The sequence below is a fragment of the Anopheles merus genome, chromosome 2L (assembly GCF_017562075.2).
Source record: "Anopheles merus strain MAF chromosome 2L, AmerM5.1, whole genome shotgun sequence".
Taxonomy (NCBI): Eukaryota; Metazoa; Arthropoda; class Insecta; order Diptera; family Culicidae; genus Anopheles; species Anopheles merus.
The window spans coordinates 21,298,698-21,312,599 of record NC_054083.1 but is presented as its reverse complement, the minus strand read 5'-3'; the positions used below and the strand labels follow the sequence as shown (position 1 = coordinate 21,312,599).

Genomic DNA, 13,902 nt, shown 5'->3' with positions numbered 1-13,902 from the left:
CCGTATAACTACTGGGAAACCAATCGTTTAATGCCAATTGGCAATGTGCTAAAAATAATAACGCATTTCCAATGTCTTTGAATAACGAATTGGAGCGTTCGTGTATCACTCTAGTGTTTTTCTAACTAAGAGCGTAAAATAATTCACCTAATTATAGCGCCTATCCTACACCTAAATACGCTAATCAAACTCAAGATCCTGCTGCCCTGTAAACCATCCTCAATGCTTGCTCATCTTCTTCAGCATCCGCATCCGCTTGTGCGCTTCCCATTCTTCCGGGTGCTTGTTTTTCCGATGCGTAAAATGGTTCGCGTGCGAGTTAAACTTCATCCCGCAGTACTCGCACGTGTACAGTGGCACGTTCGTGTGCGACGCAATGTGCTCGCGCAGATACAGCTTCCGCTTGAACCGTTTGCCGCAGAGCTCACACTCGTGCTTTTCCTGCACGTGCACCCGCTGCTTGTGGTACGACAGGGCCCGGCTATTCGGGCTCTCGTGCGCACACAGATCGCACCGGAACACCTGCCCCCGCTCGTTGTGCAGGAAGCGAATGTGCTTGTTCAGATTGTACTTCCCGTTGAACCACTTCTGGCAGTACTCGCACTGCATCCGCTCGATCGGCTCCAGCCCCATATGCTCCTTGATGTGCCGCTCCATCGCCGCCTTGGTGCGGAAAATTTTGCCGCACGTCGCACAGATCTGGTTCCCATCGTCGCTGTGCATCTGCGTGAGGTGCACCTTGAGGGCGTAATTGCTCGACAGCACCTTCTTGCAGACGTGGCACTCCGCCTGCACGTGCATCAGCTGGTGCGACCGGAGCAGATACTGCTTCGGATAGGCCAGCCCGCACTGGTCGCACTTGAACGGGCGCTCCTCCTCCGTGCCGTGGCTTTTGGCCATGTGTAGCGCCAGGTAGCGCTTCGTTTTGTACGTTCTGTCGCACACCTCGCACCGGATCGTTCCCCGATGCACCGCGATATGGTCGAGCAGCGTGTACCGATGGAAGAGCTGCTTGTTGCAGCACCGTATATAGCCGCGGGTGTCGTGCACCAGCTGGTAGTGTTCCTGCAGCTGCACAAAGTCATCCAACAGGATGGAGCAGATTTCGCACTCCAGCGTGTAGAACTCCTTGATCCGTTCGTCTTTCTCCTGCTGCCGGGCCGCCCCATTCCCTTCCGATTTGTCTTTGCCCCGCTCCGCGCTCTCCTCCTTTCGCTCCTTTCGCTCCTTTCGTTCGCGCGCTTTACGACGGACCTTGCGCCGGGTCGCCACGATGTACTCATCGTCCGTGCTCGCATCCAAGTCCGATTCCGACTGGGCCGTAATGCTTCCATCGTACTCTTCCTTCACATCCACACACTCAATGCCCGGCGGCAGCTCCTCCAGCCCTTCCGCTGGCATGATTTCAATCTTAAGGTCCGGCTCTACCTTGACCGGTTCCGGCTCAACATCCGTGTCCGTGGCCAGCTCTAACCTTAGCTGGCGCTGGTTCGCCTCCACCTGCTGGCTGTACACGTGAAACTCGGCCATACCAACGCACGCCGGGGCTTGGATTGCCTTTCCTTCGATGGGTGCTGTTATCGTCATGTTTCGTCTTGGTTTGATGATGTGTATCGCGTTGCGGAGGACGAATGCGAACGCATTAGTAGCTGCACCGGCTTGCTCAACATCTGGCGAACGATTGAGAAGTGGAATGATGCATGGTGCGATAAATTGTGCGGATGAAATCCGTTCCCGTAATTAATAGACAAGCAAAAGTGCTTATTTTACAAGAAATCAACGAGCCTTCAAACCATCTTCAAGCCCTTTTGTACCATTTTCTACCAGCCCAACATCCGGCCGGATCATAATCACAATTCAAAAATAGCTGTCTGACATTCACGCACGGTCGAAAGAAAAAATCGGTCAGCTTTGAACGACGCGCTAACCAGCAACACCGCGGTCACCGCGCTCATCAATCTGCGCAACAGCAGCATCCCGCCCGCTCCACCCCACGCCGCCGGGCAAACGTACACCGACACCGGAGTCGGCGTGTGTGTGTGTGCTACCTTGGAATGCGTGACATCTGCAAAAGTTGGTCTATAAAAGTTAAGTTGGTCTAAAAGTTTTTCGTCTATAGAAAGAAAGGATTACCACGGAAGATTTACGATACGGAAGATTACGATCGTTTCAATCGAACTATAAATGGAAGCGGGATCGGTGTGGGATAGCGAATCGATGCCTTGTGATTGGAATCTCGGCATCATCTACCCCATATACAAGAAGGGAGACAGGTTGGACTGCAACAACTACAGGGGTATTACGGTGTTGAATACCGCCTATAAAATAATCTCCATTATCCTTCAGGATCGCCTTGTCCCGCACGTCGAAGAGATAGTCGGAAACTATCAAAGAGGATTCCGAAACGGAAAATGAACCACTGATCAGATCTTCACGCTGCGGCAGATCTTGGAGAAGATGGCTGAATACAGACACGACACATACCATCTCTTCATAGACTTCAAAGCCGCATACGATAGCATAGCCAGAGTAAAACTGTACGACGCTATGAGCTCATTTGGAATCCCGGCCAAACTGATAAGGCTAGTTAGAATGACTATGACCAACGTCACATGCCAGGTGAGGGTGGATGGAAAACTCTCAGGACTTTTGCTACCACCAAGGGTCTGCGCCAGGGGGACGGGCTTGCCTGTCCCCTATTCAACCTGGCGCTAAAAAGGGCCATCCGCGACTCGAGGGGGGAGACTACGGGAACCATCTTCTATAAGTCAACCCAGATCCTGGCATACACTGATGATATAGACATCATTGGGCTGCGGCTCTCCTATGTAGCAGAAGCCTACCAAGGGATCGAGCAGGCAGCAGAAAACCTGGGATTGCAGATAAACGAGGCAAATACCAAACTGATGGTGGCAACATCAGCGGGCCTACTAACAAATACAGGTGTCCCCCGAGATACGACTGTATTTGGGACCGAAAAAATGTCCCAAAGCAAGGCGTAAGTCGAAAAAGTCGTATGTCGAATATCTATGAATACTAAGTTTATAACCGATTTTGAAGAGTTGGAATTTATGATATCGTGTATTTTATTTAAAATAATGTTCGATAATGTAATAATTATATTTTAAAAGCCGTTCACAATATAGATATTCAAGATAGGGTAATTGTGGAATCTTTGGAAATGTGTGTATAACGATTATCAGCCCAGCAATTCAAAAAAATACATCATTTTCTTGTCAAATGACAACTTTTAACTGTCAAAATCAAAATCGTCGTATCTGCGAATCGTCGTAACTCGAGGGGGTCGTAACTCGGGGGACGCCTGTAATCAGAATCTACGTAGGCGTGACGTGCAGATAGGTGAACGCACTTTTGAAGTCGTCCAACAATTCACCTATCTTGGGTCAAAGGTCAGCAACGACAATAGCATACAAGCTGAATTGCGCGCAAGGATGCTGGCTGCCAACCGGTCATTCTACAGTGTGAAAAATCAGTTCACCTCAAAGAATCTGTTGCAACGGACGAAGCTAAGACTATATTGTTCCTATATAGTACCGGTACTCACATACGCCTCTGAGACATGGACACTGTCCAAATCTGACGAAATCCTCTTAGCCGCGTTCGAGAGGAAGATGCTCAGAAGGATACTTGGTCCCGTATGTGTGGAACAATGGACAATGGAGGAGCCGCTATAATGACGAGCTATACGATGTGTACGGCGACCTCACTGTCGTACAGCGTATCAAGCTCGCCAGGCTCCGGTGGGCTGGCCATGTTGTACGCATGGAAACGGACGACCCAGCCCGTAAAGGCATTTTAGGCCGTCCACAAGGACAGAGGAGGCGTGGTAGGCCCTAATTGGGGTGGCAAGATGGCGTGGAGGCGTCCGCAATTAAGGCCGGGATAACGGACTGGCAGACGAAGGCGTGAGACCGTGAGCGGTTTCGAACACTCCTGAGGCAGGCCAAGACCGCAAAGCGGTTGTAGCGCCGGATAAGTAAGTAAGTAAGTATAAATGGAAGCAGATTTAGACTTGTAAGCATGATTTTCCTAAAAAAAACAACAAAAAAACAAATGCGGGAAGATAGTGGATAAGATTTTGCATAGCCCTGTCCAGCTAAATACAGATAAGTTATTAAAGCTTTCTAACCATCTTTCTCTGGATTGTGGCTATTCTTCAGCGCTATTTCTAAACACTGATCAAGCACGGTTTTGTGGTTAGGTTGCTTAAAGATGATCTAACCTACTAAATGAAGAAATGAAATGGACTTACCGGAATGCATCCAGAAAGCCTTCAACTTCCAATCTGGTCGCCTTTTCCTTTCGTTTCTTTGCTTTACCACGAATGTTGTGGAACGCATCCGGTAAGCTAAAAGCACCACAAACAGGCCACATGATGAAACTCATTCCAAGCACTTCCCGGAATATATTTTATATACCTTCAATATTATCATATGCTCCATTACTTCAATACATCACCCGTGCATGTTGTTTGCTTGTGGAAACTTTGTTTTTTCCTCCAATTTAATCGATAATGCTCAACGATCTGAACAAAAACAGGCCCCGCAAACCGATCTAAAGCACGGTGGTCTAAAACGTTTTGATATTGTTGGCGAACAGCTGATTAGACGCGCGAGCGGCACTTTTGACAATCAGGCCAAAGCGGCTGCAATGCGTGCGGAGGCGGAAGAGCAAAGCTTGCTGTACGAGGGCAAGCGGTTTGAATCAGTGGCACAATCCCTATCCGCTCGAGGGTAAGGAGTGGATTTTGCTTAACATTCATTTATTTGAACGTTATTTCCATTCCATCCGGCAGCTACTTGCGCACAATCAAACCCTACACGCCACCGGAAAACGTTACCGAGCAGGTGCTTAAGTTGGCCAAAGAGAACGGTTTGACCGACGCCAGGCAGCCGTTCGGTGGGATGGAGAAGAAATTTACATTTCTGTCGGCATGCGGCAAAGCGCTCGGACATTGGGTACCGAATTCAATGCTGCACGAGGTACAAACCGTGGGTAAGAAACACGTCCATCGAATCAATATCGAAAACAAACGGTTCAACGCGTACTAAATACTTTTCAATTCGATTTTTGTACTTCCAGAGGATGCTACGATATTCTACCAAACACCAATCGACACACGACTTCCGCTCGATGCGATACGCTCGGTAGAGCTGCCGGAAAATCTCCACATCCAGCAGGATTATGTGCGCTTCCATCCGGAAACGGATACGATGTTCGGTGGAAAGTCGGCCTTCCCGAAGAGTTCGACGGTTGTGACCGGGCTGAAGTACAAACAGAAATACCGTGGCCACGAGGCGAAGAAATCTTGGCCATAGGCGGGGCGGCAACCGTGACCTGGGATGTAATGTAGGCGTTAATAGTGTGTTTGAAATAAAGGAACCCCGTGGAAAATTACCTGTCTGGCAATTGATTTCGCTAATTGAGCAAACAGCTTAATTGAACGTGTACATAGCGCGTGTACATAGCAACGCGGTAGGTAGTAGTGGTGTGCGTGCGCGCAAGGACGTTTGCCTTTCGCTGGTGTTAGTGCGCTGCTGTGCTGTCAAAACGGAATCGTTCATTTGTTGACATATCACCATAAACAAACGCCTACAGCAAACGCGTACAGCAGCCAGCGATGGACGAAAAGTGTCGATTATGTTTGGCTCGGCTGGAAAATCAACGCTCAAACGCCACCATCGAGGAGGAGGGTTTCAGAGAAAAGCTTAAAACACTGTTCAGCTTCCCGGTAGGTGTCGAAAGCGCGCGTTGAAATGTGCTTCCAGTACACCTGGCCATTTGTTTACAAAAAGCAACGAAATGCTATTAACGATTCCCTTTCGTTTTAGATCACCTCAATCGAAGCATTCCCATCGACGGTGTGCGTGCAGTGTGAGGCAAGGGTGTCCGATTTCCACACCTACCATGAGCAGGTGAAAAGCAACCAGGATCAGCTGTGGTCGACCCAGCATCAGAAGTATTTCGAAGAGGTCAAGGTAGAGCCCGCCCCGGATGCCGACTATGACGTGTTTGAGCTGCCATTCGAAGAAGCGGAAACGGTTGAAGGTGCGCTGAAGGAGAGCTGTAAAAATGAACCCGATTCAAAGTGCCAACAGCAGCAGCTGCAGCAGCTGGACGAGCTGGCCATAGACAGTGATCTCGACGATGGGATGAAGCTGGAGGATGAGTACAATCCTCCGAGCAGCAGCGCTGCCAGCAACAATAACTCAGACGACAGTGAGTACGAGGTGAAACCCCGGAGGTCGAAACGCGTGACGGACACGGCAGACCGCACGAGAACAACACGGCGCGGACGGCCCCCGAAAAGTGAGGCAGGCACGAGGTCGCCCGGTGAGCAGAAGAAAAAATCTCCCATCGTGGGGCGGCGGTGCCAGGCAACGAACGAAACCAACCAAAAGCTGCGCGAGTTTTACGACATGAAGTGCGAGATGTGCGAGGAGCAGCTGGAATCGTTCACCGCACTGAAGAACCACTACTATCGAGCGCACCGAACGCCCGGCTACATCAAGTGCTGCGGGCGCACGTTTCACAGCCGGTACCGGTTGCTGGAGCATCTGTCCTACCACGTCGGCTCGAGCATGGTGCGGTGCGAGGAGTGCAACAAAACGTTCAGCAGCCGAAGCTACCTGCTGGTGCACAGGAGCCGCGTCCACGGGCAGGCCGAGGATCGGCCGTACAAGTGCACCCAGTGCCATCAGTCGTACGCGATGGAGTGCCACCTGAAGGCGCACATCGTGTCGCACGTGCGGGTCAACTGTACGATCTGCGGGAAGGAGCTGGCGAGTGCGCTTTCCCTCCGCACGCACATGATCAACATGCACGGCAACAGGGAGAACCACATCTGCGACACCTGCGGGCGCGAGTTCCGCAGCCGGCAGGCGTTCGAGCGGCACGTCAAGCTACACCTCGGGCTGGAGGTGGCCGAACAGGTGCAGTGCGAGGTGTGCCACAAGTGGCTCAACAGCAAGCGGGCGCTCAAGATGCACGTGAAGCTGGTGCACATGGAAGCGGGCCAAACGTTCCAGTGCGATATCTGCTCGCAGCAGTGCCCGAACAGCCGGGCGCTGGCCAACCACAAGCAGCGCGTGCACGTGGAGGAGCGGTTTAAGTGTGAGGAGTGCGGCAAGCTGTTCAAGCGGCAGCTCTACCTGAAGGAGCACGTGGCCGCCCTGCACACCCGCAAACCGCTCTACTCCTGCGAGGTGTGCGGTGCTACATTCAACTCGAACGCGAACAAATACTCCCACCGCAAGAACAAACATCCGGTGGAGTGGGAAGAGCGCCGGAAACAGCAGCTGCAGCAGCAACAGGAGCAGCAGCAGCAGCAACAGCAGCAGGAGCAGGCAGTTAGTTTGTAAAAGAGGCTTAGCTTAGCTTCTCTATGTAGCGCACATACTAATATTCCCAAATCCCATCATAAGTTAGGTGTCACGTATGGATTTAAGAAAGTTTAAGGTCGAATGCTATTTAATTATACAAAATCGCGATTTTCTAGTGCAATGATACACATTTGTATACTGGTCATGTGAGTAGAATCACACCGAACAGTTCGACTTTGTGAAATGGTTTTAGACCTGTCCACAAGAACAAGAGGTCCCGACTGAGATGGTTCCACAGAGGGGGTTTTGAGCTGATACGGAGATAATGTTTTGGTGGGAAAGATGCATCATTATTTAACAAAACTGTCAACAGATGCACAAATTAAGCAACCACAAAAAAGGATTTTCATTAGCAATTAGAAAAAATCACATTAAAAAAAATTTTTTTTTTCTTCATATTTCTTTCATTTTTGATTAATTTCCATTTTATAAAAAAAATCATTTTGCGTGCTTTTGCAAATATTCAATTTAATATCTAATGGGTCGAGTTGCATTAAAATAATTTAATCTTTTCGTAATTACGAACAAAGCAAAACCTCGTACACATCTCTAAAAACAAACTATTCCCTAGACGACTCCAGTGATCACATCCGCCGCGACAAACAATCTCTTGCTCTCCCCTAGTTTCCTCTCCTCCCTGAGCGCTTCCCATTCTGCCCGGTGCCGGGTCTTCCGGTGCGTGTAGTAGTTCGCCCTCGACTTGAACGTAGCCTCGCAAAACTCGCACGCGTACAGCGGTTTGCGCGTGTGCAGCGCCGCCACGTGCTCCGTCAGGTAAATCTTCTGCTTGAACCGCTTGCCACACTCCCCACACTCAAAGTGTTCGCCCGTGTGCACCCGCTTTTTATGGTTCTCCAGCGCCACACTGTTCGGGCTGAAGTGGCCGCACACCTCGCACCGGTAGCTCTTGCCCGCCTCCACATGCATGCAGCGCACGTGCTTCTGCAGGTTGTACTTCCCGTTCAGCCGCTTGCCACAGTGCGGACAGTCCAGCTTCTCTATCGTCTCGATGCCCTGGTGCTGCTTGATGTGCCGATCCAGCGCCAAGCTGCTGGAAAAGTTCTTCCCGCACAGATCGCACATGTAGCCCTGGCGTACCGTGCCGTGTATCAGTGCGGTATGCTGCTTCAGGTACCGGACGTTCACCGTTTTGCCGCAGATCTTGCACACCGTCGTTTCGTGTGCGGGCAGGTGCTGATTCAGCTGCCGCTGGGTGTGAAACGTTCGCTCACAGTGCTGGCAGGCGAAGGACGGTCCGTCGGCCACGTGCTGCTCGGCATTGTGGCGCATTAGGTAGCTCTTGCTTTTGAACGGCTTGTCGCAAATCTCGCACCGGATCGTGCCGCGATGTGACTGGATGTGTTCCATGACGCGAAACCGACGGTAAAGCTTTCTGCCGCAGCAGCGCAAAAATCCACGACACTGGTGCGCCACGCGATAGTGCCGCTGCAGCGTGTAGAACCGATCGAAGCTTTGTTCGGCCTGTTTCGGGCAGAGCTCGCAGCGCATCTCGAAAAACTCCATAATGATGCGATCGTTCTCGTGCAGGTCGGGCTTTTTGCTGCGATTGTTTGGGGGTTTGTCATCGGTGTGCGTTGTGCTGTTGTTGTCGTCCGAGGAAAAGTCATCATCCAGCTGTTCTTTTAGCAGCACTTCCATATCCTCTATTGGCAGCATACTAGCGGTCCCACCATCATCATCAGCGAGCTTTTCCACGGGCTTTTTTTCATTTGTTGCAGATTCTTGATCTAGGACAGGCTTTGTCAGTGAATGGCCATGTTCAACATCTTCCACTTCCCGTCCTTTTGGCTCCACAGTTGGCTCTCGTGATGAGATTACTTGAGTATGCTCTACCTTTTCATCATCTAATTCCCTACCTTTCTGTTCCACCATTAACTCGCTTAACAAAACGTTCTGATTTGCCTCGACCTCTTCACTAAAGGCGTTAAAGTTTCGCACCGTCAACGCACATTTGGCACAAACATTTACCAGCAAAACGGATTCGGTAACGGCAACCTAAAACAATACAGCACAGAGAAATCAGCACCGATGAAGCAGGTGAGAAAAATGCACACATACCGGGAAGGTGAACACACGGCTCAGCATGGCGCCGAATTCGTCGTCGGTGATGGACGCTCCCTTTCTGGCACCTATTTTCTTTAAACATAAACGACATTTTTCCCTCATTGTGTGCCGCTTTGCCGATTACAAAAAATCGGCGTTAGTCCACTACAGGCAGCAGGCGTATGTTTGTTTGTTTATTTGTGCCAATTCTTTCGACTGACGTTCGCCTGCAGCGCTGCATTGAAACGTTTCACGTAAACCCTTGAAGTGGTTGAAAAGTTTCACCAAGGATTCTCAAATTAAAAAATGCTGCTTTTGCAAATTAGAGGTCGAATTTCAAAATTTAAATTAAATCGGCTTATAATCGAGAATTACTTCATAGTGCTTTAAACTTGAAGAAAAAAAAATCTCTGCTTTATTATTTTTGATTAATACTTTTTTTGAAGTCAACAGGTAAAATAGCATAACTACTGGGGAGCCAATCGTTTAATGCCAATTGGCAATGTGCTAAAAATAAGAACGCATTTCTAATGTCTTTGAATAACGAATTGGAGCGTTCGTGTATCACTCTAGCGTTTTTCTAACTAAGAGCGTAAAATAATTCACCTAATTATAGCGCCTATCCTACACCTAAATACGCTAATCAAACTCAAGATCCTGCTGCCCTGTAAACCATCCTCAATGCTTGCTCATCTTCTTCAGCATCCGCATCCGCTTGTGCGCTTCCCATTCTTCCGGGTGCTTGTTTTTCCGATGCGTAAAATGGTTCGCGTGCGAGTTAAACTTCATCCCGCAGTACTCGCACGTGTACAGTGGCACGTTCGTGTGCGACGCAATGTGCTCGCGCAGATACAGCTTCCGCTTGAACCGCTTGCCGCAGAGCTCACACTCGTGCTTTTCCTGCACGTGCACCCGCTGCTTGTGGTACGACAGGGCCCGGCTATTCGGGCTCTCGTGCGCACACAGATCGCACCGGAACACCTGCCCCCGCTCGTTGTGCAGGAAGCGAATGTGCTTGTTCAGATTGTACTTCCCGTTGAACCACTTCTGGCAGTACTCGCACTGCATCCGCTCGATCGGCTCCAGCCCCATATGCTCCTTGATGTGCCGCTCCATCGCCGCCTTGGTGCGGAAAATTTTGCCGCACGTCGCACAGATCTGGTTCCCATCGTCGCTGTGCATCTGCGTGAGGTGCACCTTGAGGGCGTAATTGCTCGACAGCACCTTCTTGCAGACGTGGCACTCCGCCTGCACGTGCATCAGCTGGTGCGACCGGAGCAGATACTGCTTCGGATAGGCCAGCCCGCACTGGTCGCACTTGAACGGGCGCTCCTCCTCCGTGCCGTGGCTTTTGGCCATGTGTAGCGCCAGGTAGCGCTTCGTTTTGTACGTTCTGTCGCACACCTCGCACCGGATCGTTCCCCGATGCACCGCGATATGGTCGAGCAGCGTGTACCGATGGAAGAGCTGCTTGTTGCAGCACCGTATATAGCCGCGGGTGTCGTGCACCAGCTGGTAGTGTTCCTGCAGCTGCACAAAGTCATCCAACAGGATGGAGCAGATTTCGCACTCCAGCGTGTAGAACTCCTTGATCCGTTCGTCTTTCTCCTGCTGCCGGGCCGCCCCATTCCCTTCCGATTTGTCTTTGCCCCGCTCCGCGCTCTCTTCCTTTCGCTCCTTTCGCTCCTTTCGTTCGCGCGCTTTACGACGGACCTTGCGCCGGGTCGCCACGATGTACTCATCGTCCGTGCTCGCATCCAAGTCCGATTCCGACTGGGCCGTAATGCTTCCATCGTACTCTTCCTTCACATCCACACACTCAATGCCCGGCGGCAGCTCCTCCAGCCCTTCCGCTGGCATGATTTCAATCTTAAGGTCCGGCTCTACCTTGACCGGTTCCGGCTCAACATCCGTGTCCGTCGCCAGCTCTAACCTTAGCTGGCGCTGGTTCGCCTCCACCTGCTGGCTGTACACGTGAAACTCGGCCACTGTCGTTTGGCACTGCTGGCATACCTGTTCCGGTAAGGGCTCTTCTGTCGAGATCTGGAAAAAAGTTAGAGCGAACGCGTGTGTGTGTGTTTGTGAGCGTGTATGTACACAATCAACGGTGCGCTGTTTTACCTCGAATAAAAACACATTCCGCAGCTTTTGCTGAAACGACTCGTCCACTATCGAAACGGCGATGGCACACTGCACTTCCTCCAAACACAGGCGACACTTTTCATTCATTTTATTAGCAATGCTGCACTATCGCTCACCCCCACTGGCTTCGCTGCAATTTCGCATCACAAACAATCCGAGCAACTGCACCGACTGCGTCTGTCAGGCGCGGAACAATAACATCAACAGCAGTGTACAGTGCTGCACAAAATGGTCGCTCCGGCGTCTAAAAAGAGATTTTAAATATTTTATAAACGAATAATATAAGTTTTTTAAATAAATTTTCCGCAAAAGGAAGTGTATAAATAACCCTTCGGCGTACTTGGGGCAGTTAAAAATACAAAATCGTCCAGTAAAAAAAGGTAATGTTTATTGTATGCTATCATGCAGCATAATTGCCATATCCCTCGCTCGCATGCCCTTTCCCGCTTTAAGCAACTTCCTCCTTCTTCAGCTCGCTGTCCGGCGCTTTACGCTGTGCCTCGAAAAAGGCCTGCCGGCGCGCCTGCCACTCCTCCGGATGTTTGCTCTTCCGGTGGTTGTAGCAGTTCGCGTTCGAGTTAAACTTGGCATCGCAAATGCCGCACTCGTACAGCGGCTGGCCGGTGTGCGACGCGATGTGTTCCTTTAGGTACAGCTTCCGCTTGAACCGCTTGCCGCACAGCTCGCACGCGAACCGCTCCACCACGTGCACCCGCTTCTTGTGGTCCAGCAGGGCCCGGCTGTTGGGGCTTTCGTGCGGGCACAGGTCGCACCGAAACACCTGCCCGCCCTCCAGATGCATGAAGCGCACGTGTTTGCGCAGGTTGTACTTCCCGTGGAACCACCGCTGGCACACGTTGCACTGCACCTTCTGCACCACGTCCACCCCCATGTGCTCGTTGATGTGCCGCTCCATCGCCTGCTTGGTGCGGAACTCCTTCCCGCACACGTCGCAGATCTGGTTGCTATCGCTACCGTGCATGTGCGCGACGTGCGTCTTGAGCGCGTACTTGGACGAGACCACCTTCTCGCAGATCGGGCACTTCTCCGACAGATGGTTGGCCTGGTGCGCCTTCAGCAGGTGCTCCTTGTGGAACGACTGCCGGCACTTGTCGCACTTGAACGGCCGGTCCTCCTCGCGGCTGTGGCTTTTCATCATGTGCAGCGCCAGATAGCGGCTGCTCTTGTAGCTCTTCTGGCACACCTCACACTTGATCGTGCCCTGGTGGGCCGCAATATGGTCCAGCAGCTGAAACCGCCGATAGAACACCTTCTCGCAGCAGCGCACGTACCCCTTGGTGCTGTGCTCTCGCCGATAGTGCACCTGCAGATCGGCGAAGCTGTCCATCGGCAGCGAGCAGTGCTCACACTCAAACTTGTAAAACTCCTGTATCCGCTTGTCCTCCTCGTGCTGCTTTGCCAGCTCCTCCGGCTCGAGCTTTTCCATCTGCTTTTCCGTCTTCAGGGTGGTGCGCTTTTTCGGCGGCGCTTTTACCTGCGCCAGCCGCCGGCGACGCCGCACGGGAACTTTCAGCGTACCGTCCTTGGGGTCCACCTTCGGCACGAAATCTTCATCGTCCTCTTCATCGATCTCCTCGTCCTCCTCCCCTTCCGCTTCCTCTCGCAACGCGTCACTCACGTCGGCGGCGTCGGTGTCCGGGGGTTTGGGGGCCCGTTTGGCTGGTTTACGGGTAACGCTCACATGTACCGTTTGTTCCGTTGCTTCTTCCTCGAGCCGTTCGCGTGCTTCCTCCATTTCGGCATCGTAGAAATCGTCAGCTTCTAGCGTTTCAATTTTAACCACCTCGAAGGGTTGAAACTTGTGCTCCTTCAGCTGTGTCTGCAGCTGCTCCTGATTGGACTGAATCCGCTTGCTGTACGTGTGAAAATCCGACACGATCGTAACGCACTCGTGACACACCCGTTCCGGTAGCGTATCTTCCGGCAGTATCTGCAAGTAGGGACGGCGATAGGTCGGCGATAGTGATAGGTCACGACACTGTGTGCCTGCTTCTGGTCTCGTCGGAGATCAAAACAATCGAACTTACCGGGAATTTGAACACCTTCTGTAGCTTCGATCCAAACTCGCCGTCCGTGATAGGTGTCGCGTTGGTGGAATTGCAACATTCCAAGCACAGGCGACACTTTTCATCCATTTCGTTATCGGACGATACCGCGGCTGGTTCGGCTTGATTCATGGTGGAGCTGGAAGTTTGTTGTTCTTGTTCGCTCCGCTCGTACACAACAGATCCATGTAGACGGTAGCCTGTCAACGAGCTGTCAACTCGGCACA

The 13,902-nt window shown here is 51.4% G+C and overlaps 5 protein-coding genes across 5 annotated transcripts; 2 read left to right on the top strand and 3 right to left on the bottom strand.

Annotated features, from left to right (window-relative positions):
• Nucleotides 1–55: 55 nt before the first annotated feature.
• LOC121592280 (zinc finger protein 91-like) lies at nucleotides 56–13,888 on the bottom strand. Its single transcript, XM_041913679.1, has 5 exons — nucleotides 13,658–13,888; nucleotides 12,061–13,560; nucleotides 10,157–11,510; nucleotides 8,008–9,145; nucleotides 56–1,741 (listed from the first exon to the last, which is right to left on the bottom strand). The coding sequence occupies exons 1-5, from the start codon at nucleotides 13,805–13,807 to the stop codon at nucleotides 220–222; spliced, it is 5,664 nt and encodes a 1,887-aa protein (XP_041769613.1). The 5' UTR covers nucleotides 13,808–13,888; the 3' UTR covers nucleotides 56–219.
• Nucleotides 4,475–5,418, top strand: LOC121593618. The gene is made up of 3 exons (XM_041916152.1): nucleotides 4,475–4,754; nucleotides 4,817–5,016; nucleotides 5,104–5,418. The coding sequence occupies exons 1-3, from the start codon at nucleotides 4,486–4,488 to the stop codon at nucleotides 5,337–5,339; spliced, it is 705 nt and encodes a 234-aa protein (XP_041772086.1). The 5' UTR covers nucleotides 4,475–4,485; the 3' UTR covers nucleotides 5,340–5,418.
• Nucleotides 5,555–7,818, top strand: LOC121593610 (transcription factor grauzone-like). Its single transcript, XM_041916142.1, has 2 exons — nucleotides 5,555–5,752; nucleotides 5,853–7,818. The coding sequence occupies exons 1-2, from the start codon at nucleotides 5,642–5,644 to the stop codon at nucleotides 7,380–7,382; spliced, it is 1,641 nt and encodes a 546-aa protein (XP_041772076.1). The 5' UTR covers nucleotides 5,555–5,641; the 3' UTR covers nucleotides 7,383–7,818.
• Nucleotides 7,846–10,142, bottom strand: LOC121593611 (zinc finger protein 2 homolog). The gene is made up of 2 exons (XM_041916143.1): nucleotides 9,483–10,142; nucleotides 7,846–9,419 (listed from the first exon to the last, which is right to left on the bottom strand). The coding sequence occupies exons 1-2, from the start codon at nucleotides 9,588–9,590 to the stop codon at nucleotides 7,971–7,973; spliced, it is 1,557 nt and encodes a 518-aa protein (XP_041772077.1). The 5' UTR covers nucleotides 9,591–10,142; the 3' UTR covers nucleotides 7,846–7,970.
• On the bottom strand, nucleotides 9,871–11,783 carry LOC121593612 (transcription factor grauzone-like). Its single transcript, XM_041916144.1, has 2 exons — nucleotides 11,589–11,783; nucleotides 9,871–11,510 (listed from the first exon to the last, which is right to left on the bottom strand). Exons 1-2 carry the CDS (start codon nucleotides 11,694–11,696, stop codon nucleotides 10,146–10,148), a joined length of 1,473 nt encoding a protein of 490 aa, XP_041772078.1. The 5' UTR covers nucleotides 11,697–11,783; the 3' UTR covers nucleotides 9,871–10,145.
• Nucleotides 13,889–13,902: the final 14 nt, after the last annotated feature.